This window comes from Drosophila subpulchrella, chromosome 3R (assembly GCF_014743375.2).
Source record: "Drosophila subpulchrella strain 33 F10 #4 breed RU33 chromosome 3R, RU_Dsub_v1.1 Primary Assembly, whole genome shotgun sequence".
Lineage (NCBI taxonomy): Eukaryota > Metazoa > Arthropoda > Insecta > Diptera > Drosophilidae > Drosophila > Drosophila subpulchrella.
Window position 1 is genome coordinate 793,553 of NC_050609.1, and position 27,020 is coordinate 820,572.

Sequence of the window (27,020 nt, forward strand, 5' to 3'; positions counted from 1 at the left end):
GTTCGGGGACCTAGCTGTGAACCAAAATAGTAATATATGTTACGTCCAAAAATAGGACTACGTGTTTCGCGAGTGGGCAGCGCCGGGGTTTGGGTACTCCAACCCTGCCCACACACACGTAACAATAAACAAACAGATGTTTGTACTTTACAACACCTCACGCTGCAACAGCTGTCTTACTGCTGGACCAAAACTTACCGGCCTGCACACACTTTTCAGACGCCATGAAATCGTCACCCGAAGTTTGGCGCCCGTCCTGCCCAAGGGGGAACTGGTCCAGATGCGGCCAAGATTGGTCACCAACCCGGAAATCCTGCCCGAGTACAAGAAGACCAAGCCCCCCAAGTTCGTGCCCTTTGAGCCGTATCCAGGTGCGGTCAACCCCATGATCTCTGAGCCAACGAGCAAACACAAAATCCATCGGGACAAGAACAACCTGGACATTGCAGTGCTGGTGGATCAGGTGTCCACGTTGAAGGATATTAAGAAAACCAGCACAGCAGGATGAGCTGGCCAAGATGCGCGGGGAGCGAGATTACTTCCAAGCGCAGTACAAGTTTCAAACGCAGGTTAATAGCGAGCTGAAGAGCCTGTTGGTGGCCTCCGTGGGCGAGGATCTGCAGACACGGGTCAATGTGCTCACCGAGGATAAACTGCAGCTGGCTAGGGCGCTCCTGGATACCGCCAACAACCGACCACCCACACAGAGCAGATTGAGTTCCTGGCCGGACAATGTGAGGTCTGGCGGTCCAAGTTCCTCGCCAGCAGCGTTATGGTCGAGGAGTTAGCTCGCTGGAAAGCCGATCTCACCCAGAAGAACCAACTACTTAACGAGTCCACCAAGCAGCTGCTGCACGCCACCCACCAGATCCGCGAGATTCAGCTGGATATGCTCAAGCAGCTAAAGTTCCTGGCCAAGATTCGCTTTTTGAACCTGCCCGCCACCGATGTGATCAGTCTGAGTGCCGAGAACTTGAATATCCTACAACGCATGGTCCTGCACACAGGCGTGGGCATTCCTGAAGAGACGCTGAAGTTGTCCAGCGCCAGTACGAGTCCACTTTGTGAGGCGGAAAAGTATGCAGTTAGGGTGAGTGCGGAAAGATCATAGATTCATTGCTTTCTTAATTGCATTCTCATTGATTGATTCTATTGCTTATCTTCCCCAAGGCCTTGGAATTCATTAGTCAGCCCTTGATGGCCACCGATGAAGCCATACGAGCTCTTTTCGACCAGGCCCAACGGCCCCACTATGTGCCATCAGCTGCCGCGGAGGTGGCTCCTACCGATAATCCACAACCAGATAAACAGCAATAGTTAGCCATCTTAAGAAATCAGTGTGACATGTGTTTAGGTCTAATACATTTTATGTACAATCGGCAAACATAAATGCAAACATAACATTATTTTTGTGGTTAAAACCAAAGATTCTCTATGAGTTAGATATCCCTGTCCTTTACTTGGTCTTCCATTCGGTGGCATACAGATCCAGGCGACGTTGGGCAAAGACGGGTATTTGCTGGCGCACTTGCTCCACCAGGGAAAAGTCGATATCGGCCACCACAGTTTCCTCGCCTGTGCGGGCAGTTTGCTGCACCTTGGACCAGGGATCCACCACCATGGAATGGCCAAAAGCCACATAGCCGGCGCTTGGATCTCTGGCTAGCGAATTTGTGACCACAAACAGCTGGTTGTCATTGGCACGAGCTCGCTGGAGGAGCTCCCAGTGAAGTGGACCCGTGGTCATGTTGAAAGAAGCTGGATAGATGATCATCTCGCAGCCTGCATTGCGATAGAGCCTGGCCATCTCCTCAAATCGGATGTCGTAGCAGATGCCGATGCCGATCCTGTGGCCATCTATGTCGATGATGGTGAAGTCATTGCCTGCGGAAAAGGTTTCCGACTCCTTGTAGCGAATGCCGCCCTTGATATCAACATCAAAGAGATGCATCTTGCGGTGCTTAGCCACCAGTTCACCAGTGGGTGACCAGACCGTACAGGTGTTGTAGATGGCATCATTCTCGCCCAGTTCCGGAATAGTTCCACCGACGATGTAGATCTGGTGCTTCTTGGCCAGACTGGAGAGCTGCTGGGAGGTGGAGCCATCGGGGATGCTCTCGGAGTGCACAGGGAAGGGGGAGTTGAAGTACTCGGGCAAGGTGATCAATCGAGGGCTGTGCTCCTTGACTGCCGCCTCTATTTTGCTGACGGCATTTTGGACATTGGCCGCCTTGTCCTTAAAATCTTTTAGTTGCAGTAGCACCAATCGCATGACTATAATGGGATCAGATTGGGAATATTCAATTAGAACACCTTTAGGGTCACTAAGACCCTAAAACACTTTATTTATTTATTTATATAAAGCTAGCTTAAAGTTAAAACTATAGGCTAACTGAAAAAATAGGAGCTCTAGCAGCGTAGGCCTTCAGCTCATCTGAGATGTGGAATTAACAACAGTTTTGTATACATTTAAATTTTAAACTTAATTTGAGCTTTTTCAAGAAATGATATGATTTTTATGATGTTGTTGGGGGTTAGGTTTGAGATGGTGTTGATGGGGTTAAGTGATTGGAAGCATTCTGATCTGGGTTGGGATAAGGTATGTATGTACATATATATAATGTTTATATAATGTATAATGATAATTTGGATGTCTATCGGGGAGTGGTGGCAGAATGGGCCTAAAACACTTACTCTTGCTGGCTTTGCTCATTTTGCTGCAATTAAATGTGTTCAAAAAATAATATTCAAAATTATCAGTTTATCTCGACAGCAGGGTTGCCACCTTTCTTTCTTTGAGGCAGCCGGATGTCTTGCACAACGTCGATTCATTGTCATACATCGATACCAACGTAAAGTATCGCTAAGAAAACATCGATTCGCGATGCATCGTACAGCTTGGAACATGGTTACCCAAGACCACCTACGCATCTCTAACGTGTGTCTTACACATCACTACGATTACTTGACTGCAAAATAAAACAAATAAATAGACGTGCTGCGAAGAAGGGGATTTCCTGGTACCGGCGATACGAAGAGACCGCTTCCGCCGACCCCCAACCACCCCCGGCCACGCCCCCTGCCCGCCCGTGGAGCGCCTTCGACGAAGGATGTCCGCTGTGGAGGCTGAGGTGCTGCAGAAAATCGATCTGATTGAGCCCACGACCGGAAAGTTGTTTTTCGAGCACAAAACGGAGCTGCTTTTCTGCCGGCCCCATCTGATGCCGCTGAAGACGCAGGCGCTGGAACGTCTGGAGGAAATGCATCGGGACACCGCCCGGCAATTGCAGAAGAAGCGCCACCAGCAGAAGTCCACGGAGCCCACTGGCTCGCTATGAACAACTAGTCCTTACTTTCGAAATCACAGTCGTCATAAGCACACTCACTAAAAAGCACAAGAACCCAGCACTCTAGCACCTGGATTAGGATAAGGATTCGGCACGATGGCCTACCTACTGAGCTTCGGCATCGTGGCCGCCCTATTCCTGGCCAGCATCTCTTTGTATCGCTACGGCAACATACCACGTCAGCACATCCTGGTCACCTTGTCCGTGCTGACCGCCTGGTGCTTCTCCTTCTTGATCGTATTCTCCATCCCGCTGGATGTGACATCGGTGAGTAGGGATGCGGAGTCCAAAGATTAGGAATTTTACTCAACATACAAATACTTCTCACCTTCCATATGGTTTTTGTTAAACATCCTTGCAGTCCTAAAACGTCCGATCCTGTTTCCGCCTTCTAGTTATGTTAGTAAAAGGTTTAAACTAGATAGGCTTTCGTAAAATACTAATTTTTATAAACGAACGATTTCCTTGAAATCTTATAGTGAAAACTCTGATTCCTTAAAAGGGTGAAATTATTTAAAAACACGATTCGATCGCTATAAAAATGCCTTCAAATATATATTTTTTTTTTAAGGCAGCACACTTTTTACTACGCCTCGATGATTTTTTTATTTGTCTGTACGATTTTTAAGCATTGTTTAAATAAAATAGATTGTTTTGTTTTTAGAGTGAAAACAGAAAATAATTAATTTGTTATCTAAAGCTTCCCAGACACCAATCAAATTGTGATTAATGTTCTGCATTGATTTTGGTTCGGAATTTCTTATCTTACAATGAATCACCCCTAAAGCTAGAATAAAAAATTTGGGATTTGCTTTATGCGTTGTTCTAGGAGTACTCTTCCTTGGAAATGAATTACTAAACCTAATTACTTTCATTTCAGACCCTGTACCGCCAGTGCGTGGAGGAGCACCGACCGACCCCAGCCCCGAATGCGACCAATACGTCAGCCGCCAATGTGACCCCGCCGCCTCAGTGCCAGGAGCCGTGGGGCATGGTCCCAGCCTCCGTGTTCCCCAACCTGTGGCGCATTATATACTGGAGCTCGCAGTTCCTCACCTGGTTGATCATGCCGCTGATGCAGTCTTACCTCAAGGCTGGCGACTTTACAGTCAAGGGCAAACTAAAGTCGGCGCTTATCGAGAATGCCATCTACTACGGATCCTACCTGTTCATCTGCGGCGTACTTCTCATCTATATAGCTGTGAAAGGGGAGTCTCTGGATTGGCAAAAGCTAAAGGCAATAGCTTCGTCGGCTTCAAACACATGGGGTCTGTTCCTGCTAATCCTGCTTCTGGGCTACGCTCTGGTGGAGGTACCTAGGTCGCTTTGGAACAATGCTAAGCCGGGATTTGCGTTGCAATACGCCTACTTTAAGGCGGCCAAACTGAGCACGGAGAAGGCGGAGGCCGAGGAGCATGTGGATGATATTCTGGAGTCGCTGCAAGGCCTCAGCCGTGTCATACCGAACAATCATGAGCTGCGCCCCTGCTTGGAAACTATCATGCGCAAGGTTCCCATCGAGCTGCAGGAGCGGGCGAGCCGCAACTTTGCCCGCACCGGTGGCAGCGGCATGGGAGCCACTAGCTCCACCATCTTGCCCTCGGAGAAGGCGCTGGTTCGCATTCATAAGCAAGTAATCAAATCTCTGCAAACATTGCAGCGCACCGAAGCGCTGTGGAGCGTGCAGGTGCAGACGGTGTTGCACCTTGAGGATGTGGCCAAGAATATTCACTCTTCGGAACGGCGCTTCAAGTCGGAGTTTCCGCGCCAGCGCACACAGCTGGAGAGGATCTGTTACAGCGCCACGCTGCAGTGGTACTGGGAGTGTCTATTGAAAGCCCCGTTCCTGAAGGCCATGTGCGTCCTGACCGCCACCATGTCCGCTATGCTAGTGTGGAGTGAGCTTACCTTTTTCAGCCGTCGACCTGTGCTCTCCATTTTCGCCAACGTGATCTATGTGGCCAAGGAGAGCTACGACTTCTTCACCATCGAGGTCTTTTCTATGGTTGTCCTCTGCTACTTCTTCTATTGCACCTACTCCACGATATTGAGGATTCGCTTTCTGAACCTGTACTATCTGGCACCGCATCACCAGACCAACGAGCACAGCTTGATCTTCAGCGGCATGCTACTCTGCCGCCTGACGCCACCCATGTGCCTGAACTTCCTGGGTCTTATCCACATGGACACTCACATTATACCCAATGTGAGTATTCTATATTCTTTGAAAACTACTATTACTTAAACCTTTACTTTCTTTATCCACAGCGTATTATGGAGACGGTCTACACGCAGATTATGGGCCACATGGACGTTATCGGCATCATTTCGAATGGCTTCAATATCTACTTCCCGATGTGCATGCTGGCTTTCTGCCTGGCCACCTGGTTTAGCCTTGGCAGTCGGGCCCTTAATGCCCTCGGTTTCCAGCAGTTCCTGCAGAACGAAACGATTGCAACCGAGCTGGTACAGGAGGGAAAGGATCTTATAGCTCGGGAAAAGCGCCGGCGCCAGCGCGCTGAAGAGGCGATGGCCAGGAGACGCGACTTCAACCGAACCGACCAGGTTCTAGGCAGCGACTACTTGAGCAAATACCGTAGTGGAGGGCCTGGTGGGTTAGCCGGCAGTCGAACACCCGCGGACGGACTGCTCCGCGATGGTGACGGTAGCTTCGACTATGCGGCGGTGGCCTCCTCCTCTGCCCTGGGCGTTCCACGATCCCTGTCCGAGGAGATCAACGACCGATTTGGAGTGAGCACACAGGTGCAGGTGGGATTCCGGGACCCGGACTACGAGGCGGAGCACGATGGCCGCATTGTGGGACCGCCGCCGCGAGGACTCTTTGATGATGTCTAGGCTCGAAATATGGATATCTCTTTATTTCAATTCGTAACCGAGTATCTCAATGTCTGCAATGTTCCATAGTATTAATATATTTCGTTCGTGCTTAAGTATTTCCCGCTGCCACTGCTGCTCCTGTTCCACATCTATGTATGTACACTATTCGATTGAATAAACCACTAGAAAGAATTCTTGAATAGTTTTCCAATGTCCTGGTCACCGTCGGTGCCACTATCCTGGACAGCTGGCTGGGATTCGGGATTCGACGAGGATTCCGGCTCCGTTGAGTGCTCCTCGGATTTTTCTGCCTTTGCAAGCTTCATCAATTGCGTTATTGGATGCGGATTAATGCGCTTGCGGCTGCGCAGATAGCCACATCGTGAGGTACGCGGCGTTCTATCGGGCGGATGCATTGTACTGCCTTTTCTCTAATTGCACACTTGAAACAACTGTCGCTTGTCTAAAAAAACTTGACGGTTTTGTTTGACAATACAATGACAAGGTTAATGTAAAAGGATTGCCACTATAATCATTGGACGTTGTTTTAAAAAAATCCTAAAATATTTTATTTACATTATTTATTTTTAATGAATATTTTAAAATAGAAATTTAAAAAAAAATTGGTCTAACCATGATTGACGATTTTCGCAAAAAATAACTCTTTTAAAATGTAACGCGAATTCTTCCAGACCACGTAGAACAAAAATTCGATGGGATATGGTGTAAATGAGTTAATAACAAAATGTTTATTTTTAAACCTAGAATACACAGCAATTGCAACAAGAGTTAAAGAAAGGGAAAAGCCTGTGTCTGTGTGTAGTGAGCCAGTGTTAATGGGTAAAATCTCGAAAAAATCCCAATAGGAAATATGTACAATCGACAGGGCTTTGAATGAGAATGGTGCCGCCGAAAAAACAGTGAACTGTGTTCCATTATAGTTCAGAATCTCTGGTCGTCAGCCAGCTTTTGGTGTTGTATGTGGGTTTGAGTCCTCGTGTAGATAGTGTAGTGAAACGAACTCCTTATTCATCGCCGCCACCCTCTTCGTCCTCATCGAATTCGCCCTCCTCGTCGGCAGTGGCCTCCTGGTATTGCTGGTACTCGGAGACCAGATCGTTCATGTTGCTCTCAGCCTCCGTGAACTCCATCTCGTCCATTCCCTCGCCGGTGTACCAATGCAAGAAGGCCTTCCTCCTGAACATGGCCGTGAACTGCTCCGAGACGCGCTTGAAGAGCTCCTGAATGGCCGTCGAGTTGCCAATGAAGGTGGCCGACATCTTCAGACCCCGAGGCGGAATATCGCACACCGCCGTCTTGCAATTGTTCGGGATCCACTCCACGAAGAAGCTGCTGTTCTTGTTCTGGATATTCAGCATCTGCTCGTCCACCTCCTTCATGGACATGCGCCCACGGAAAATGGCGGCGACCGTTAGGTAGCGACCATGACGCGGATCGCAGGCAGCCATCATGTTCTTGGCATCGAACATCTGCTGGGTCAGCTCCGGCACAGTCAGAGCTCGGTATTGCTGGGATCCTCGGCTGGTTAGCGGAGCAAAGCCGGGCATGAAGAAGTGCAGCCGGGGAAAGGGCACCATGTTCACCGCCAGCTTGCGAAGATCGGCGTTCAGCTGGCCGGGGAAACGCAGGCAAGTCGTGACCCCAGACATTGTGGCCGAAACCAGATGGTTCAGGTCACCATAGGTGGGAGTGGTCAACTTCAGGGTACGGAAGCAGATGTCGTACAACGCCTCGTTGTCGATGCAGTAGGTCTCATCGGTGTTCTCCACCAGCTGGTGCACACTCAAGGTGGCGTTGTAGGGCTCCACCACGGTATCAGACACTTTGGGCGAGGGCACCACCGAGAAGGTGTTCATGATGCGGTCGGGGTACTCCTCGCGGATCTTGGAAATCAGCAGTGTTCCCATTCCCGAGCCGGTACCGCCACCCAGCGAGTGGGTCAGCTGGAAGCCCTATAAAGAAAATAGTAATTCTCTTAAAAATCATAATCTCAGCAAGCCTATCAATTTTACATCACTCAAAAATAAAATAACACCTAAAAAAAGTCTGTAGACGATACAGCTAGCTTTAATTATGTGTCCCTTCACATCCCTACTATGTGATAAAGAACCCAATCTTTCTGGGGGACCTTCTTAACCCCAACTTACCTGCAGACAATCGCAGCCCTCCGACTCCTTTCGCACCACATCCAGAACAGAGTCCACCAGTTCGGCTCCCTCTGTGTAGTGACCCTTGGCCCAGTTGTTGCCGGCACCGGACTGACCAAAGACAAAGTTGTCCGGACGGAAGATCTGGCCAAAGGCGCCGGATCGCACCGAATCCATGGTACCGGGCTCCAGGTCCACCAGGATGGCCCGTGGGACGTACTTGGCACCGGTGGCTTCATTGTAGTACACATTAATGCGCTCCAGCTGCAGATCACTGTCCCCGTAATACGTTCCGGTGGCATCTATGCAATGCTCATCCGAGATAACCTCCCAGAATTTACCACCGATCTGGTTACCGCATTGCCCGGCCTGAATGTGCACGATTTCACGCATCTTAACAGACAGTCAAGGAACGATGGTTGAAAAACCGATTGTAAGAAAAAGTTTTCAACAAAAAAAATTGTTGATAAAAACGAAGTTTTTTTTTAGCACTCTGAGGGGGGCAAAAACCGGCGAAAAACTGAATATTTTAACGTATAATTTTTCAGGTTTTTATTCTACACGTGTACTTGGTAGCTGATACTGAGGTGGACTGAGGCTGGTAGGGAATACGACCGGGAATGTTATTAGCCTGCCTACTACGATCCGAGTATTTGAAATATTTTGCTTTACCCAGTTACAGATATGTCAGATCAAGGTTTTTGAGCACAAACTTTAATAGAGTACTTAGTTCAACCGGTATACAGATAAAATTTGAGATGGGATGGGGTTGGCGGTGCTGTAGAACCAATAGATTCTACGGCTACCAGCCAGATGATACGATTGATATTGACATGGGTGTTTCGGAGATTCCTCCTTTGTAAATGTGTATATGCAATAAATTATGATGTATATGGGTGTATAATCGGATGGGTCGATTATTGCGGTTAAGGAAGGCTGTAAATTTATTTTTTAAATTTGTAACGGCTTTTCAAAGCCCGTTTTCCATTGCCTTTAGAAGGTATTTAAGATATAAATCTCCTTGAAATTTCCTACAAATCGCATAACGCTCCTATAATTCTTTGCCGTAGTAATCGACCCATCCTTATGTAAATATCTACGTAGGGAAGGTTCGTCTAACAACCAATGTTTTGTGTTGGCGGCGGTTGGATCTCTACAGGATTGTATCTATAATGTGGCTATCCTTCGGCTCTGGCTCCTACACGGTGGAGTCCCACAGCTGGCTATACGGATATCAGACGGAGGCGCGCTTTAGGCACAAAGTGCTCTCAATGATATCCGTGGGCTGAAAGTCCGGATCGACGAACTGCTCATGGTTGAGGCACCTTGTGCCGCCCATGCAGGTACAGGAGCAAAGAGAAGCGGTCTCATCATTCTCGGTTGTATAGTTATTCTCCAGCAATTTGCCATGCATATTGTAGGTGGACTCATCATCGAAGGTCACTGGCTGGGCATTTCCGGCCAGGTTTTGGGCATCCTGCTCATCTCTCTTGGCATCCTCGGCTTGCCTGAGTTTTAAAAACAATTAAATTAAGTTTATTTTTCCATAAAATACAACTCACATGGTCATGAAGCGCAGCACCAAAAGATTAATACTGGCTGCAACTACGGCCAGGCCGAAAAGGATGAAGACCAAGCTTAGGGCCACATAACCAGGTTTATTAGTTAAGGCCTGATCATTTTGCAATGCCACATAGTCCCCGAAACCAATGGTGGTCAAGGTGACAAAGCAGTAGTAGAAGCTATCAAAGTAGCTCCATCCCTCATACCGGGAAAATACTGCTGCTCCTGTAGTTATAATTATGGAGGAGAGCATTCCGGTGGCCAACATAAGATTCATCTCGGTGGCATCCGTACATCGGGCTCCACTGGCCCTCTTTGCCCGCCTTATAATAACTGATGCAAATTTATTCAGACGTTCTCCTATCGATTGGAACATCACCAGACCTAGTGGAATGCCTACCTAGAGAGGGAGATCCTTATTAGATGAGAAACCAGAATAGTTATTTTACTTACCATTGCATAACCCATACAAAATGCCTTTCCCGGAATGGTAACTGGTGTGGAATGGCCATATCCTAAAAATTACAAGATCATTACAGAATAATTAAAGTAAAATCTATAAGAATGATATGGTATCGTAAATTACCTATCATGGCCAGGACAACAGTGCTAAAATAAAAAGCTCCAGCAAATTTCCACTGCGGTCCAGCCTTGTGTGGTTTGTTTTCAATAATAACAATTTCCATCACCTAAAAAAAACAAATGTAAATTAGTCTTAACTATTTAAGTAAATGTATTAAGTAGTCAGATTCACCCGGAAATCTTCGTCGCTGACATTGTACTTCTTCACAAAGTTGTTCTTAACGGCTGAAATCGAAAAATATTAAGATAAAGTCGGCATGAGGTTCTGTTAAGGCTCTTACCCTGTAAGAACTCCCATCTTTTTGCTTCGGTTGGGGATTCCAACGAATCGAAGACTGCGGCCCCAATCAGGAGGTAGGTAAAAGTGCATACGACCAGGGAAAGAGTTCGAACATTCTGACGCTTCATGATGGAGATGATGTATTATAATTGTTTTGAATAGTTATCTCTTTTGGAATCCTTTCCAATGGCGCCTTTTCCGTTCTGGAAAAGATGCTGCTTCTGACAAATCAATAATTGCAAGCCAAACAAACACACAGCATCCACAGAAATTTGTGAATCCTTTTACAGAGGCCCAATAAGAAGTAAACTGATCAACTTCTTTAACTTGTACATGTTTAAAACATTTTAAGAAGCTCTTTAACAACTGTTAATGGTGAGAAGTGCCTTTATCATTTTTTAGATAAAAATGTAGCCGTTATTACACAGCAGGAGCAACAGAGTTTGATGGTGTTGCCACTTGGCTGTCCCTGTTAGATAACATAACATTAACATTCCTGGAAACTTTACAGTAACAGTACTTTACACTTTTCTCGAAACTTTTAAGAGATCGTTTGTAGGGGCAATAAAGTTAATGCACTTAAATTTATTATAAATGAATATATTTTAAATTATATTTTCTGTAACTATCTAAATCATAATAATGTGGTTATTAAACTGAAATTGAAGCTAAAATAGGTGTGTTCATATTTTGCTTAAACAAATATATTTTTTAAAACTGCTTTTATTTTAATATAATGAAATACGTTACATTCCTTGGTTTCCTAACAACTTTTAACATTTTCCAAAATCCAGCCGAGTTGGCAGCGCCGATAGGTGTGCAAACAATCGAAAACAAGAAAACCTATCGCCAGTTCCAATTTGTTTATGCGAAAAAAACCACGCAAGTAGCAAGCGATTGGATTGTTGCAGTAGGCTGCTGTGTCTGTGACGTCGACTTTTCCATGCTTAATTAACCGGAAAATGTTGCGCATACGTCGACGCTTCGCTTTGGTCCTCTGCTCCGTCTGCCTGCTGGTTTTCCTCAGCCTGTACGTGATCCTAAACTTTTCGGCGCCGGCAGCCAACCAAAAAAGGGTAAATAAATGATGCTTTATCCAGTCCCAGTGAATAATAAACCCCTCGGATTTCTCAGCCCAACTATGAGAACATAGAAAACAAACTGCAACAACTGGAAAATGGCCTGCAGGAGCACGGCGAGGAGATGCGAAATCTGAGGGCTCGACTGGCCAAGACAGCTAAACGGGAGGATCCAATTAGGGCTCCACTCAAAGAGGCCCGAACTTTGAGGCCAGGACAATGCCAGGATGTGGTCCAGGATGTGCCCAATGTGGAGGTTCAGATGCTGGAGCTATACGATCGCATGTCCTTCAAGGACATAGATGGAGGTGTGTGGAAGCAGGGATGGAACATCAAGTACGATCCCCTGAAGTACAATGCCCATCACAAACTCAAAGTCTTCGTGGTGCCGCACTCGCACAACGATCCCGGATGGATCCAGACCTTCGAGGACTACTACCAGCACGACACCAAGCACATCCTGTCCAATGCCCTCCGGCATCTGCACGAGAATCCCGAGATGAAGTTCATCTGGGCGGAGACCTCGTACTTTGCCCGATTCTACCACGATCTGGGCGAGAACAAAAAGCTGCAGATGAAGTCGTAAGCACGCCCTTTTAATATAATACAATGAGATTTGCCTACAAAGTAACGTAAAGCCGGTAGTTAAACTTTAAACAGTTGGTATGGGCAACAATGTATTACAACCGCTTGCTTAAACAGAATGCAATGGCACGAGTTGCTTGTTTAGTCATTTATATAGATTAGTGCTTATCATCTACAGAGGTTTGCTTTAAAAATTTATTGCAATACGTATGTTCTCTACAGAAATTCACAATGAGTGTACAAACACTGAGTTTATAGTTAAATTAATAATGTTTCCCTTTCAGCATTGTGAAGAGTGGACAACTGGAATTTGTTTCCGGCGGATGGGTGATGCCGGACGAGGCCAACTCCCACTGGAGGAACGTGCTTCTGCAGCTGACCGAGGGCCAGACCTGGCTGAAGCAGTACCTAAATGTCACGCCAACTGCCTCCTGGGCAATAGATCCGTTTGGCCACAGCCCCACCATGCCGTACATCCTGCAAAAGAGCGGCTTTAAGAACATGCTCATCCAGCGGACGCACTATTCGGTGAAGAAAGAGCTGGCCCAGCAGCGTCAGCTGGAGTTCCACTGGCGCCAGATCTGGGACAGCAAAGGGGACACGGCTCTCTTCACCCACATGATGCCCTTCTACTCGTACGATATTCCTCACACTTGTGGTCCGGATCCCAAAGTGTGCTGCCAGTTTGATTTCAAGCGCATGGGAGCCTTCGGATTAAGTTGTCCCTGGAAGGCGCCACCGCGAGCCATTGTGGATGGGAATGTGGCATTTAGATCTGATTTGCTGGTGGATCAGTGGAAGAAGAAGGCCGAGCTATATCGGACGAACGTCTTGCTGATTCCCTTGGGCGACGACTTCCGCTTCAAGCAGAACACCGAGTGGGATGTGCAGCGGGTGAACTATGAGAGGTTGTTCGAGCACATCAACAGCCAGGCGCACTTCAATGTGCAGGCGCAGTTCGGCACACTGCACGAATACTTTGATGCAGTTCACCAGGCGGAGAAGTCGGGACAGGCGGAGTTTCCCACGCTCAGCGGTGACTTCTTTACATATGCCGATAGGTCGGATAACTATTGGAGTGGCTACTACACGTCCCGACCGTACCACAAGCGCATGGACCGCGTCCTGATGCACTACGTCCGGGCAGCAGAGATGCTCTCCGCATGGCATTCGTGGGACGGAATGGCTCGCATCGAGGAGCGTCTGGAGCAGGCCCGCAGGGATCTGTCGCTGTTTCAGCACCATGACGGCATCACTGGCACAGCTAAGACGCACGTAGTGCTTGACTACGAGCAACGGATGCAGGAGGCACTAAGAGCCTGTCAAATGGTGATGCAACAGTCTGTCTACCGCCTGCTAACCAAGCCATCCATCTACAGTCCGGACTTTAGTTTCTCGTACTTTACGCTGGACGACTCGCGCTGGCCGGGATCAGGTGTGGAGGACAGTCGAACCACTATTATATTGGGCGAGGATGTACTGCCCTCCAAGCATGTGGTGATGCACAACACCCTGCCCCACTGGCGGGAACAGCTGGTGGACTTCTATGTGTCCAGTCCGTTCGTCAGTGTCAGCGATTTGGCGAACAATCCAGTGGAGGCTCAAGTGTCACCTGTGTGGAGCTGGCACCGCGACACGCTCACCAAGACCATCCATCCACAAGGCTCCACCACCAAGTACCGCATCATCTTCAAGGCTCGGGTGCCGCCCATGGGATTGGCCACCTACGTTTTGACCATCTCCGAGTCCAAACCAGAGTAAGTAGCAATTTAGAGATGACGTGTTCTTGCATTAAGCGTATAGTGGTTTTTATTTTACAAAATTCATTGAGTTATTTAAAGTTTTTCTTAAATGTTTTATTTGCACAACTCTGAACAGGAAGTCAATGCATGTACGGTCAGATACTTTTTAATTGCTTTTAAGTTTTATAGCTAATGTGTGACACACAAGAAAACAATATTTTTTAATATTTGTTTCTGACAGCGAGGCCAGAATGTTATCTCTACATTTATCAGATGCCTTGATCGTTTCGAGGTTTAATGTTTTTATTTATTTTCGAAACTAAGACTCTAATCTCACCCACAGACACACTTCGTACGCCTCGAATCTCTTGCTCCGAGCAAACCCTACTTCCGTGCCATTGGGTCAGTATCCAGAGGATGTTAAGTTTGGTGAGCCTCGGGAGATCTCAATGCGAGTGGGCAATGGCCCCACGTTGGCATTCTCGGAGCAGGGTCTGCTCAAGTCCATCCAGCTCACCCAGGACAGTCCGCATGTGCCGGTGCATTTGAAGTTCCTCAAGTATGGCGTTCGTTCGCATGGCGATCGATCCGGAGCCTATCTGTTCCTGCCCAACGGACCGGCTACACCCTTCCAGCTCGACCATCCAGTGGTCCTGGTGACCAAGGGCAAATTGGAGTCGTCGGTGAGCGTGGGCCTGCCGAGTGTGGTTCACCAGACTATTATGCGTGGAGGAGCACCGGAGATTCGAAATCTGGTAGACATTGGCATGCTGGACAACACGGAGATCGTGATGCGTTTGGAGTCTCACATCGACAGTGGCGACATTTTCTACACGGATCTCAACGGGCTTCAGTTCATCAAGCGGCGGCGTCTGGAAAAGCTACCTTTGCAGGCGAACTATTACCCCGTGCCCTCTGGCATGTTCATCGAGGATGCCAATATGCGGCTCACTCTGCTTACGGGCCAACCGCTGGGTGGATCTTCCCTGGCTTCGGGTGAGCTAGAGATCATGCAGGATCGACGCCTGGCCAGCGACGATGAGCGTGGCCTGGGACAAGGTGTTTTGGACAACAAGCCGGTGTTGCACATATATCGTCTGGTGCTGGAGAAGATTAACAGCTGTGCCCGTCCATCAGAGATGCATCCCGCTGGGTACTTGACCAGTGCCGCACACAAGGCCTCCCAGTCACTGCTCGATCCGCTAGACAAGTTTATATTCGCTGAAAATGAATGGATCGGGGCACAGGGGCAGTTTGGTGCCGATCATCCTTCGGCACGTGAGGATCTGGACGTGCCCGTGATGCGACGCTTGACAAAGAGCTCTGCCAAGACGCAGCGGGTGGGTTACGTCCTGCACCGAACCAATCTAATGCAATGCGGCATCCCGGAAGAGCACGCGCAGAAGGTGAGCCCACTAAAAATGCATCCTAAAACTAATATCGCGAATTCTTCAGATCTTAAAAAAAATCTTCTTTAATTTCTCCATTTTTAGTTGGATGTGTGCCACCTACTGCCTAATGTGGCGAGATGCGAGCGCACGACGCTCACCTTCCTGCAGAATCTGGAGCTCATGGAGGCGATGGTGGCGCCGGAAGTGTGCCCCATGGATACCGCCGCCTATGTGAGCAGCCACACAAGCTGATCGAATCGTGCCCTCCAACAAGATGACGGAGAGACGGACCTAAAGAACAAACTATGAATCTCGGACGCTAACTCACTGCAATACATGCAATCTTCGTTTAATGATCAACTCAAGCACTGACTGCACTGCAAGACGTAATGCGTAATCCATACTGCGTATCATTTATTTATTCAAGCTTCTTCCACACGAGGGTTTGGAAATTCAATCCTATGACGCAGCGGTGTGTTTTTTGCACCCCTTTGTAACTACACATTTTACTTTGTTTCCCCTAGGTTTTTACGTTTTTTGTGATATCCCTCCAGTCCCACAGCAAGCAATACATGTCTGTCTTCGATATCCCGCCCTGGATATTGCTTAAAAACAATGAATCGTAACTATAACTAAAGTTTAACTGTAACGTAGGCTTAGTGTTTAATGACGCAACTGCAAAGGCAATGATATTAATCTCGACGTATGATTTTTACGAATCGAATAAATTGACTCATTTTAGAATCGACTTTTAAGTGCTATTCTAAACTTAAAATAAGAAAAACGTGTTTATTTTATTGGGTAAGCAAATAGCAAACATTTTTGAAAATAACATTTAAGATACTATATGTTCGATTTATTTTAAATTATGCTTTTTTCTAACTAATAATTTGATAATAATTTTTTTTTTATAAAAGTCATGGCTAATGGGCAAAATCTAACTGTTTATAGAAATTTTTTATAACTAAAAGTACAGCCTGTTGATCCTTGTAATATAATGTTAAAGTGGCTTAATCTCGAGATGATTTTTGATTATGAAACAGGTTTTAGGGAAACTAATTAAAGTCATAATCATGAGTTATAGTTTTAGTGGTTGAAAAACAGTGCAATCTTATCAGCGCCAGTGCGGTACTGTTATTGCCAGAATGACCTACAGAGATACCGAGAGAGGAAAATGGAGGCAATTGGAAAATGCACAGTGGAAATCCAGATTGAGAGTAAAGTGGTTGTTTTGGGAGAGAATCGCTGCGCAGTTTTCTTGCTCTCCGTCTCTCACGCTCTCTCTCTCTCTCTGTTAAATCCGAAACGGGCAACGAAAGCAAAACCGAATTGTATCTGTGAGATACTCGCGCTCCCCCGCTCTCTGGCTCTCTTTAACGACCATCGGAATTTTCTGTACAGAAACAGAAATCTCAGCCAGCTCGCTGTTTTCAAGTTTTGAATCCGCATTTCAGTTCAGTTGGATTCAGTCACAGAGTCAGAGCGTCAGATTCAGATCATCGTGGTCGCCAGTGAGTTTGTTTATATGTTTGTTGGTGCCTGTGTGTTTGCTTGTCAAGTTCTGCAACAAAAACAACAGGCATCTAAACAAAAGTGGTTCAAAACAATTAAGCAGAATAAAAACCAACCAAATCGAAAGCACAGTGTCGTTTAAATCGCAGAGTAACTGCAGCTCATGTTGTTGTTGTTGTTGTTGCTGTTGTTCAAAGCGAACTGGAATCTAATTAAATTAAATTAAATCAAGTACGAATGTATGAGTGTGTGTGTGTGTCTAAGCTGCGTTCTTGAGTTGTTCTTTTTCTAAGTTCTTTTTTCGTGGCGTGTATCTGTGTGCGCGTGTTCGTGTGCTGGTGTGCGTGTGCTTTTTGTGAACTACGTTTTGTTTCAATGCCAAAAAGTATCTATGCCCTGGCATGTGCTCTCTCTCCATCTCCCTCTCTCTTTCGCTCGCTCATGCTGGTTACATAAATACTGGTAGAAGAAGAAGAGGCGAAGCAGGAGGTGGTGGAGGAGGCAACAGAAATTGAAATACAAATTCAATTAACACCTGAAAACGAAAAGCCAACTGGAACGCACCCGTCTGATTGGATGAGGAAAGAGGCAAATGGGCAAACATGTGTTTGATTTTCCAACTGGTCTTCATCTTCTTAGCCCTTTTAAATGCTAAAAGCAAAGCTCCTTGAACGAGGCAATAGAGGAATGTGGAAAAAGAGCAGGAGAACCAGAGCCAGAACGAGAACACCAAAAAAAACGAAATTAACGACGTCACATAAAAGTGTGTCAAAGCAGCAGCTCACGCACACCAGCGTGCTCTCATTTTGTATCTGTGTGAAGCTTTGGCTCTCCCACTCTCTCTCTCTCTGTCCCTCTCTTTGGCTGATAAAACGCAACGCACACAGCGCGTATACATAATTTATATATTTATTTAAATGTTTTTCGTTTGCATGGTTTGAACAACGAGTTTTTCTCGTTATTCTAAGGCTGTCCCCCCATGTTGCTCTCTCTCTGTCTCTCTCTCTCTCTCTGTGGCATATGGCATTGCTCAATTATTATGTCATAAACATTTTGAATGGCAAATATGCGATAGAAGTTCAATTCGTTCAAGGCAATATTGTTTTTCAAGCTTTTTGCCTTTTGGCGCAGGAAATGCAAAAGTTGTCGACCAGTGTGGCTGTGTGCAGGAACGTGCAGCAATTTTCCAACGTTTGCATGAAAAACCTAGTGCCCTAATAAGCGAAACGAGAGAGAAAAGCCCAGCGAGAGAGAGAGAGAGAGAGAGAGCTTGCAACAGAAACAGTTTTCCCGCACTCGAATTTAAAAATCAATGTAGAAAATGCGCGCAAAGCGGACAAAGAAAACACACACACACACGCAGACCTTCCGAGTGTTAGACAGAAATGTGATCGGACGGGCACGTGTACGTGGCACACAGATACGAAAGAGCGAGAGCGAGAGAGAGAGGGCGGATGGAGAGTGGAATCAAGTAATCGGGAAAAGAGAGCTTCGCACTTCCACTCCACTTCCATTCGTTCGCTCAGCTGCTCAAAGCAAACTTAACGTTAGAATCAAAAAAAGCACGCTAGGACAAAGACGCGCACGAAAATTGAACGGAAAAACGGAAAAGGCAACGGCAGATGAAGCAGCGCAAAAGAAGAAGCGTAAGGTGGCGCTAAAATTTTAAAAATATATTTCATAAAAATCTCTGCGCTTGGCTTCGAAGTTCGCGATCATATTAATCTATAATCAGAGTGTGCCTGTGTGTGTTTGTTTAAAAGCCCAAGCAACAACAACAACAAAAGCAGCAGAACAACAAAAAACCATAATAAAAACCCCTAAACAAATTCAGGATCCACTACAACAACAACAACAAAAACCACTGACGCGTCTCCAAATGAAACAATAATTGAATAATTGAATTACCCAATAAAGATAAAAAAGCAAAGCGAAAATAACGAGTAAAAAGTTAAAGAAAAAAAGTAAGCCAGTCGAGGAGATATTATATCCGCACATCAGCGTTTAAAGTACCATATATAGTTGTTCTTATCTATACCCACACTCAATTAATTGCAGCTGAATGCACGACTCCTTGCAGAAAGGTGAATATATTTCAAACTAGTCATAAGATCTTGGATTAAGCATAGTTTAGCATAAGGCAGGAAACTGAGCCCATGAGTACAAGGTGTGGTTCCCCTACTTCTTGAAGATTTTCAATCAGAATCCCCTAATTCAGAACAGAACAGATTTTTGGAAATTTTAAAGAATTTTACATTAAACTTTTAAATACAGAAGAAAAATTCTAAAACCTTTGTTTTTAAAGAATTTTTTAACTTTTCTTAATTTTAAAACAAATTGTCATTATTAAGCAAGCAACATAAACAGAGTTCCTAAAGTGAATTATATATTTCTGTTGACTCATTTAAAAATTCCTTTGACATAAGTCTTTAGTTATTGAGTCATGGCTTAAAGATGTTTTCTAAATGGACTTTGCTTAAATTTGATTCGTTAAATGCTACTCCATTTTATTATATTGAATTTGACCTCGAGAAGTTTTAGTTCGACTGTATTTAAAGTTTTCCCCATTTTGCGCAACCTAATGAAATTGCTTTTGGAATTTCTATATTCATAAATGGTATGAATATGTACTACTGATTGCTCGATCTCTCGGCCTCTCTCCTTTTCCTTCTATATCTCTTGCTCGCTCTCTCCATCTGGCATGCTAATCAAAGTCGTTGCTCATCTCCACTACTACACCGCCCCCACCATCCGCCCTTTGCGTTTATCTGCTCATCAATTTGCTCGTTTCATAGCCTAAACCCGACACTTGATTCTAGTTTATTTTTTTTCCTCCCCAGCTGCTGTTAAATGCAAATAGGCATTAAATTGTCCGCTTGTCTGTCGTTTCGTTTCATTTGCATTCACACCGCCGACCTCTCCACCAGCCCCCTGCCACGCCCCCTACACCAACCGAACGCCCCCGTTGCGCAATTTGGTGGGGCAGCTCGTATGTGGGTTAAACTGCTGCTGCCACGGCTGCTGTTGCTGCACCACTGGCAAAGCTACAGAAAACAGAAACAGAAAAAGGAGGTGGAGCAGGAGGTGCAATACACGGAGAGAAATCATCGCACTAGCTTAAAAACATTTAAGTATTGCTAAACTTACCGTTCAATCAGCTGTTCACAGCTGATTTTCGCAAAATTGCTGTGTGAACGCAGCTTACTCACAATAAGGTCACTCTAAAAAGCTGTTCACTGCAGATTTTCGCATAAGTGCAGTGTGAACGCAGCTTACTCGTAATAAGGTCACTCTAAAAAATAGGCGTCTTAGACATTTTTCGAACCATAGCTCTCCTAGTCTTTCCTTTCAATATTTTGGTATATGAATAGTTTAACAGTAAAAAAGAAAAAATTTCGTTAGTCTCCCCTTAGGATCTTCTAGTATCAGGTCCATTGTGACCCCGTTTTTGCGCTGTGCAAAAGTTGCAAGGGGACAAAATAACTGGGAAAAATTAACCCAAAACGAAACGAGGAAAGGTTTATGTAAACAAGCACACACACTGGCCTACACACACCACACACTTTACCCACACCACACTGCCGCACTGGGCCGTGTTCATGCAAAAGGCACGAAACTGCTGTTAACCTATTTGCCGTAATGGTTACGGCGGTGATTTCGACCCGGAGACTCTCTCGGCTCGGCTAATAAGCCGAGAGTCCGAGCCCCATTTTCGAGTCGAGTCGATTAAGGGCCCCCTGTTCCAGCGAACTAAACTGAAGTGCAAAATTGCAAACTTGGCGGTAAACTAAAGTGCTTGATGTTCTAGGAAAATTTCAAAGCTTCCGAAATTGCTTCGCAAAAGGAAAAAAAAGACGAAAAATGGGTTAAATGAATCACTTGAGGATCAGAGACCGCGACGTAGTAATTTCTGGGGGTTGAAATTGTGGTCACCACAAGTTTTCCATATGGAAGCTGGCAAACGAACAACCGCGTTTGGAGTTTCCATTATTTCGGGGTGTTCCTAGTATTATATTCCCTAACCATTGTATACGTTGAAACGGAATCCGCATATTAATAGTTCCGGTTATACAGCATTTCAAGTCTTAAGTAGCTTAAAACTGTCAATATAAAATTTATTTTTAGAGTCGTGTGGATTTTTTAAATCTTTTTTTGTTACTGCTAACAAAGAATAATGATTACCAGAATTTTAATGACAAAAAATCCCCATTTCTTTATAAACTTGTATTTGCCTTTTCATGTTGTGTTTTTAATATCTTCTGTTAATAATACTTTTGATTAATTGAAGCTTAAGGAATTTTGATGAGCTTTGAGATTTTTAAAACTCTATAGTTGATCTTATAATTAAGTCTGTAAAGTATTGCAAACGTTTAATCAGCATCTCTTTAGGTTTCCAATAATTTTCTTATTAATAAGCTAATGGGTTAGGACCTGCTGTTTAGCTTTCGATTATCTGTAGACCACCTGGAAAGCCACCCAACGTCTCGACCTTGTCGTGTCATGCCCATACATATTCAACGAATTTTTAATTGCCACAAATGCCTGGGCATATCGCTTGGCAGACCATCGACTAGGCGGTAATTGCCTCCCCAGTTAATTGGCTGCATCAATTGAAAGCTATTGGAGGTAAAGCCGCTGTAAAAACAGCAATTGCAATTGCCCATCCATCGACTTTGACGCCGTTCAAGTTCACAGCGCGTCATCGAGTGAAAACAAAAAAGCTGCCATAACAAATTACTTGCATTTGTAATTATGAAAAAAAAAATACAAGTACTCTTTTACCCGGGGAGTCTTCAATTGAATTACTGTTAATGAAATGCCTCTGCTCGAGTGACGTAACAATTGCTCAGCAAGCAAAATGAGCAATGCAAACGAAAAGCAAAGAAGCAAAAACAGAAACAAGCCATCAGCAATAAGTGAAAACAAAGGAGGGCTAAGCAATAACAATAAGCAATAATCTTGAAGAATTTTCTGCCAAGCCAAATATGTACATAATAGCCATAATAAGAATCGACGAAAGAGAGGCAAATAGGGCGTAGAAAGAGATGGCTAGTAGCCAATGTAGGTCTGGCAATTCATTTTGCAGGTGAGGATAGCAGAACGATGTGCATTCCTCCACCGAAACCATGTTGTTGTCGCCAGGGATGCGTTGTATCTAGGCAGTCTCGTGCCAAGCTTTTTTTGTTTACCCAGGTACTAAATAATACATGTTTTCTGCTTATAAATATAAATATTTGAAAAATATACAGGCAGTTTATTAGCTGAAACCACTTACAGAATATTAAAATAGAAGACCACATTAAATCTCAAAAAACCAATTTAAAATCGGCTTTCAATTGATCGAGATACATCTTATTATTCATTCTCTGAAGAATTCGCGTTTCTGTTAAAGTCTTCAAATCTATTTACTGGCCTAATGTTGGGTAATGAAAAGACTACCTTTCGCATCACTGATTCTACTCCTTGTTGCTGTTGTAGCTGCAACATATGTACAAATAGGTTTAAAGGGTGGATAGGGCCCAAAGCCAAGGGGGCTGCGAATGAATTACATTGTCGCCTGCCAGCATCGATTCTGGCTAAATTGGGACGCTGTTTGTCGCCGTCTCTGGGCCCGCTCTCTCTCTTTCTGCCTCTCTGTGGCTATCTCTTTCGGCCATTCTGGCTGCCAAAAGAGCTTCTGCCTTTTCTTTTCCCTTCGGCTGCAAACTCAAAAAAACCGTTGTTGGCCTGGCCAAGTGCAGCAGCAGAGGCAGTTGTACAAAAACTGTCGCCTGGCTCGCCAACAACTGGGGCAATTTTTAATTAAAATGCCAAAAATAAAGCGCACCAACAAATATTTGTTTCATTGTCAGCTAGGGTTGTCAAGTAATTTGATTTAATATTTCTCTTTGACTTGTGCCATATTGAAAATGAAAAGAAATCACAGATGGGAATGGTTTTTCTTGGGGGGAAAATGCTCTGACCACAAATTGACTCGAGGCCAAGAAACAAGATCTTCTGTAAATAGGTATTCGCTTTAGAAACTAAAAATGTCATTTTAAAAGCACTGTGTAATGGGGAAGTGATGATAGATGTGGTCTTTATTGAAAGCAAATGGCTGTTTAGGATTTGAAGTGCATGCTACAAATGGTATAATTACTGGAAGTGAAAAAATAGACTTAATATATCTCAGTGTTCTTTTTGAAATCCATAGAAATACCTGTTTTAGAAAGGTTATTTAAGTTAAATATCCTTTGATACTTTTTAAGTTTCTTTAACAAATATACATTTTAAGCAAGGTAACTGAATATTACTTTTAAAATTCCTTAAAAATACATGATTTTGAGCAAGAATTATCAACTTTACTATCCTTTCCTAACATTTCTACATTTGAGGCATTAATTATGTGAGGATTTTTCGATTTTCCAATTTCACCCAAGTGGTTTATCAGAAGGGGGAACCATTGACACGTTTATGGCAGCTATCCAGGCAACCGTAACACCAGGTCAGAACACTTGAGCATGCCTGAAGAGGGCCTGGGGGAGGAATTTCGGATGGTAAGGGGATCGGAGATGGAATCAAGGGGAATCCGCCCATCGACCTGCTCACTTGTTTACTTCGACTTGCCATAAGTTCTTTGTGTTTGAGTTAGTCTTTTGTGGCTGTCGTGTTGCCATTTGACTGCCTCTGCCTTCTGCCTTCGCCTTTATTTATGGATAATTCATAGACGCACCTTGGCTGAGGCACCTGCAAACACGAATTCGATTTGATTGGAATCGCTGGCAGTCCCCAGACCCCTTAGCCCCCTCTTTCCCCTCCCATATCAAAACCCATACCATGCCATATTGACGAGCGACCTAGCGACATAGTTTCGCAGTTTGGCTTCGCTGCCCCCAAGTAATTTACATATAGACTCACACAGATACTCGGCTACTAGCTGCATATGTCTGCCATACAATTTGCTGTTGTTGCCACTGTCTCTTGGCCTAATTGTGAGCTTTTGATTTTGTTTTCATGGGAAGCCCCGGCATTCGCCGTCCATGTCTCTCGGCGGATTTCGCTTGGCTCAGCATTGCATTGCATTTTCCCCACCTTGGTTGGATGTGTGTGCTCCTCTTTTTTCTTCTCTCCAATATACACAACACATATGTATGTGTATGTAGATTCTCATAGGGCCAGTATTTATATTTGGCCATATTACGTTGCTTAACCTTCACCCATTTATGCTATGCCACGAAAATATCACGGAAAACCAAAAAAAAAAGAGAGCGGGGAAAAACTGAAAGAAGCCGTGGGGAGAAGCGTTGCATTTTTTGGAGTTTTCAAGTATATATATATGTATAGCCATGCTAGGTGTGTACAGATAAATGTTTATATTTAAATGCATTTCACAGATAAAATCATATTTATAGACAGATGCATTCGTTGGACTGGGAACACGCTGCGTATACGCAACGTGGCCGTGCCGCAACTCCATTATGCAACGCACATAATCAGCGCTAATGTGAAATTCTAATTTCATTTGCTGTACTCATTAATAATTATAATTACGCTGGCTGCCAGAGCAGGAAAAGCCAACAACACAAAAAAAACCCAAACCCACCAGCTGTGCTTCCTCCAGCTTTAACTCCTGCCCGATTTTCTGTTGACTCGACACAAATAGGCGCTCGTCTGATATTTATAACAAACACACGCCGCACACATCACGAACTCGCACATATCAAATATGGGCTAAACAAAAGCGAGCTCTCTGAGCCGAGTCAACGAAATCCAAAGCCCAAATCCAAAGGCAGCTTACTCCACTCGACTAAAATAGGGGGAAACCTAAAGTGGTCGTTGGCTTTATGCCCTAACAGTTTGGGGATTGTGGAAAATTAAACCAGAAAAAAGGAAAAAAATATATACTATAGCTTTTATAATACCATATCATTTTGTTATCTCAAACCTGTAGTTTATATAATTTTAAACAAACTAAATCTTTTTTTAATGTGCATATTATCCTGATTTATTATGAAATCATTACAATAAAATTGAGTGAAAAGCCTAAGGCCATTATCATTACAATTTAGTGCCAGTTGTTCAAAATTACAAATGATTTGTAAAATTTAGAGATAAACTATCTTTTATCAAGTGATTGGAACAGATTAGTTACCACATTTAAAGGCTTTCTTTCTTTGGGGTTCCATATCTTTCTTGAATATTATACATAAATTCTAAAATTCTAAGTTGGACTATCTTGTTTTCGTAAAACAGATTTCTTCTGTAAAAATTTGTATTACAAATTCGTTAACCATATTTCGTGGCTCATTTTCTTTCTCTGTAGAACGAGTGGAAAGCTCGGTGACATCCTGAAGCTACCCTTAAAAAATGTGGCTCGTAAAAAGCCAGCCACTAAGGGCTATGAGGGATGTGGGGTTTTTTGGCGATGGGGATGAGGGTCTGGCTCGCAATGAGCATAAATTATGCGCACAAAGGCAAGACGCTGGAGAGGAGGGATTTCCTGGCTGGGGGTTTTCCAGGCGCCAACGACAAACGCACTGCCTGCACTCCCCTGCCTTATTTTTTGGGTACTTAGCCAGCTTGCATAGACAACAGCAATGTTTGTTGGCCAACAAATGGGGGAAACCCTTTCTGGTTCCCCCCCTTCGCTTTGGACCTTTGTTCGATCCGCATTCTGGGGGTCAGTGGGCGGTCCTTTCGTATCGCGTGCCTCGCTATTGATTTTCGCTTTCATTTTTCATGTGGCATGCGAGGCAACAGGAAGAACAAGCAGAACAACAACCAATAATTGTACACTCTTGCTACTTACATATGCGGCAAAAGTTTTTCCGTTTTCCCGGCGAGAAACGCACCGAAAGAAAACTACTGACTGGACAGGGGCAAACATAGGGGCGAAAACTCATTTGACAGAAGACGACAGCCGAGGAGTCGACTCATCCGAAAACGTGCCGCCAAAGTCAATGAGGTCGCACCTCGCCCACTTCCTCCCACTTTTCCTTTTTTTCTTCGTTTTTTTTTGTATATTTTTCCTGCCCGGAGGCATTCAGCTTTCAGTTCACATCAGCCTCTCATCCGCGGTGTCCTCATTCACATTTGCCAGCTGGTTAAATATGCGCCGTGTTTACCTTTTTGCCAGCAAAATGTCCTTGCCGGCGGCTTTAAAGTCCTGCTGCTCATAATAAAGTCTGGCTACAAGGAGTTGCCCTCCTTCCGAGACCTGCTATTCCATTTATGTATGAATGTACATACATACTATACCCACCTACCTCTTAACATTTCCTCCTTCTTTGGGGCTTATGACATTTGCGCTTTTGTTGTATTTGCATTCGTGTCGATGTTGCCTTCATTTCGCCTCCTTTGTCAACTTCCGCTTATGCTAAGCCCTCCTCCCCCAACCCCATCCGACTGCCACGCCCCCTCTTTAGCCCCATAAAAGCCCAGTGACTCGGGACTACGGACAGCTATCCACTGACTGACCCACACTCGCCAGTTATCCGCACTTAGCCTGCTCCATTGTTCATTTTGATTTTATTTTTGTTGCCCCATTTTTCGGTGCTTTCCGGGTGGCTGTTCTCCTGCCCCGATTTCTATATATAGTATACATGGTATATGCTATACCATAACCCTATACCACCCCTGTGTGCTGTGTTGTCAACCCATTTGGGCCGACTGCAATTATGAATTTGGGGCAATTGTTTGGTGTGCGCTCGAATGACTTTGATTCGAGTAGAAGAGTTTCCTGGCAGGATTAGGGGATTTCCATTCTAAAGGACTTGTCCGTTGGGTCGGATTATAAGCGGTAGATATGCCATGTGAGGTCCAACAAGTGACATATCGTTTTATCTGATGACACCATTACTGATTGATGAGCACATTGCTTGGATCACTTGGATTGCAGTACTGTGACAAGTGTCATTGGGTTTACTCGTTAAGTTGCCTTAGTTTTGAGCTAAG

The 27,020-nt window shown here is 44.8% G+C and overlaps 9 protein-coding genes across 18 annotated transcripts in view; 5 read left to right on the top strand and 4 right to left on the bottom strand.

Moving 5' to 3' along the window:
• Positions 1-29: 29 nt before the first annotated feature.
• On the top strand, positions 30-1,420 carry LOC119555852 (golgin-45-like). The gene is given in 4 exon segments (XM_037867489.1): positions 30-501; positions 503-690; positions 693-1,090; positions 1,171-1,420. Coding segments are annotated over 4 exon segments (1,098 nt in total). The 5' UTR covers positions 30-136; the 3' UTR covers positions 1,318-1,420.
• Positions 1,346-2,817, bottom strand: LOC119555862 (omega-amidase NIT2-like). The gene is made up of 2 exons (XM_037867516.1): positions 2,695-2,817; positions 1,346-2,274 (listed from the first exon to the last, which is right to left on the bottom strand). Exons 1-2 carry the CDS (start codon positions 2,711-2,713, stop codon positions 1,457-1,459), a joined length of 837 nt encoding a protein of 278 aa, XP_037723444.1. The 5' UTR covers positions 2,714-2,817; the 3' UTR covers positions 1,346-1,456.
• A 100-nt stretch (positions 2,818-2,917) lies between these two features.
• On the top strand, positions 2,918-3,373 carry LOC119562875 (BBSome-interacting protein 1). The gene has a single exon (XM_037875990.1). It carries the CDS (start codon positions 3,111-3,113, stop codon positions 3,336-3,338), a length of 228 nt encoding a protein of 75 aa, XP_037731918.1. The 5' UTR covers positions 2,918-3,110; the 3' UTR covers positions 3,339-3,373.
• Positions 3,374-3,404: 31 nt separating this feature from the next.
• On the top strand, positions 3,405-6,375 carry LOC119562873 (LMBR1 domain-containing protein 2 homolog). The gene is made up of 3 exons (XM_037875988.1): positions 3,405-3,614; positions 4,228-5,553; positions 5,616-6,375. The coding sequence occupies exons 1-3, from the start codon at positions 3,444-3,446 to the stop codon at positions 6,201-6,203; spliced, it is 2,085 nt and encodes a 694-aa protein (XP_037731916.1). The 5' UTR covers positions 3,405-3,443; the 3' UTR covers positions 6,204-6,375.
• LOC119562874 lies at positions 6,368-6,609 on the bottom strand. Its single transcript, XM_037875989.1, has one exon. It carries the CDS (start codon positions 6,599-6,601, stop codon positions 6,368-6,370), a length of 234 nt encoding a protein of 77 aa, XP_037731917.1. The 5' UTR covers positions 6,602-6,609.
• A 295-nt stretch (positions 6,610-6,904) lies between these two features.
• On the bottom strand, positions 6,905-8,941 carry LOC119560232 (tubulin beta-2 chain). Its single transcript, XM_037873598.1, has 2 exons — positions 8,354-8,941; positions 6,905-8,158 (listed from the first exon to the last, which is right to left on the bottom strand). The coding sequence occupies exons 1-2, from the start codon at positions 8,744-8,746 to the stop codon at positions 7,211-7,213; spliced, it is 1,341 nt and encodes a 446-aa protein (XP_037729526.1). The 5' UTR covers positions 8,747-8,941; the 3' UTR covers positions 6,905-7,210.
• Positions 8,942-9,097: 156 nt separating this feature from the next.
• Positions 9,098-11,231, bottom strand: LOC119560243 (two pore potassium channel protein sup-9). Its single transcript, XM_037873609.1, has 6 exons — positions 10,780-11,231; positions 10,671-10,723; positions 10,503-10,605; positions 10,370-10,431; positions 9,916-10,316; positions 9,098-9,861 (listed from the first exon to the last, which is right to left on the bottom strand). Exons 1-6 carry the CDS (start codon positions 10,904-10,906, stop codon positions 9,588-9,590), a joined length of 1,020 nt encoding a protein of 339 aa, XP_037729537.1. The 5' UTR covers positions 10,907-11,231; the 3' UTR covers positions 9,098-9,587.
• A 397-nt stretch (positions 11,232-11,628) lies between these two features.
• LOC119556760 (alpha-mannosidase 2) lies at positions 11,629-16,323 on the top strand. The gene is made up of 5 exons (XM_037869186.1): positions 11,629-11,854; positions 11,913-12,439; positions 12,727-14,199; positions 14,528-15,590; positions 15,678-16,323. The coding sequence occupies exons 1-5, from the start codon at positions 11,741-11,743 to the stop codon at positions 15,825-15,827; spliced, it is 3,327 nt and encodes a 1,108-aa protein (XP_037725114.1). The 5' UTR covers positions 11,629-11,740; the 3' UTR covers positions 15,828-16,323.
• A 661-nt stretch (positions 16,324-16,984) lies between these two features.
• Positions 16,985-27,020, top strand: part of LOC119562904 (RNA-binding protein Nova-1) — a 34,970-nt gene continuing 24,934 nt past the window's right edge. For 2 of the 10 annotated variants that reach the window (XM_037876037.1, XM_037876041.1), the window contains exon 1: positions 18,653-19,171. Coding sequence is in view for 2 of the 10 variants with exons in the window: in XM_037876041.1 (XP_037731969.1) it covers positions 19,150-19,171 (22 nt within the window). In the remaining 8 variants the exon portion in view is untranslated. Of the gene's footprint in view, positions 17,087-18,643; positions 19,172-27,020 lie in introns of those variants that run through there. The other 8 variants (XM_037876040.1, XM_037876043.1, XM_037876031.1 and 5 more) reach the window with 7 other exon arrangements.

Bases quoted from the DNA above. Each gene is read 5' to 3' on its own strand.
- LOC119562875 (XM_037875990.1), top strand. From the start codon at position 3,111: ATGTCCGCTGTGGAGGCTGAGGTGCTGCAGAAAATCGATCTGATTGAG.
- LOC119562873 (XM_037875988.1), top strand. From the start codon at position 3,444: ATGGCCTACCTACTGAGCTTCGGCATCGTGGCCGCCCTATTCCTGGCC. The intron at 3,615-4,227 runs GTGAGTAGGGAT...CTTTCATTTCAG, and splicing joins TCCCGCTGGATGTGACATCG to ACCCTGTACCGCCAGTGCGT. The intron at 5,554-5,615 runs GTGAGTATTCTA...CTTTATCCACAG, and splicing joins ACACTCACATTATACCCAAT to CGTATTATGGAGACGGTCTA.
- LOC119562874 (XM_037875989.1), bottom strand. From the start codon at position 6,601: ATGCATCCGCCCGATAGAACGCCGCGTACCTCACGATGTGGCTATCTG.
- LOC119560232 (XM_037873598.1), bottom strand. From the start codon at position 8,746: ATGCGTGAAATCGTGCACATTCAGGCCGGGCAATGCGGTAACCAGATC. The intron at 8,159-8,353 runs GTAAGTTGGGGT...TTTTCTTTATAG, and splicing joins AGGGCTGCGATTGTCTGCAG to GGCTTCCAGCTGACCCACTC.
- LOC119560243 (XM_037873609.1), bottom strand. From the start codon at position 10,906: ATGAAGCGTCAGAATGTTCGAACTCTTTCCCTGGTCGTATGCACTTTT. The intron at 10,606-10,670 runs GTGAATCTGACT...TGTTTTTTTTAG, and splicing joins TCAGCGACGAAGATTTCCGG to GTGATGGAAATTGTTATTAT. The intron at 10,432-10,502 runs GTAATTTACGAT...TGTAATTTTTAG, and splicing joins TGTTGTCCTGGCCATGATAG to GATATGGCCATTCCACACCA.
- LOC119556760 (XM_037869186.1), top strand. From the start codon at position 11,741: ATGTTGCGCATACGTCGACGCTTCGCTTTGGTCCTCTGCTCCGTCTGC. The intron at 14,200-14,527 runs GTAAGTAGCAAT...TCTCACCCACAG, and splicing joins ATCTCCGAGTCCAAACCAGA to ACACACTTCGTACGCCTCGA. The intron at 15,591-15,677 runs GTGAGCCCACTA...CTCCATTTTTAG, and splicing joins CGGAAGAGCACGCGCAGAAG to TTGGATGTGTGCCACCTACT.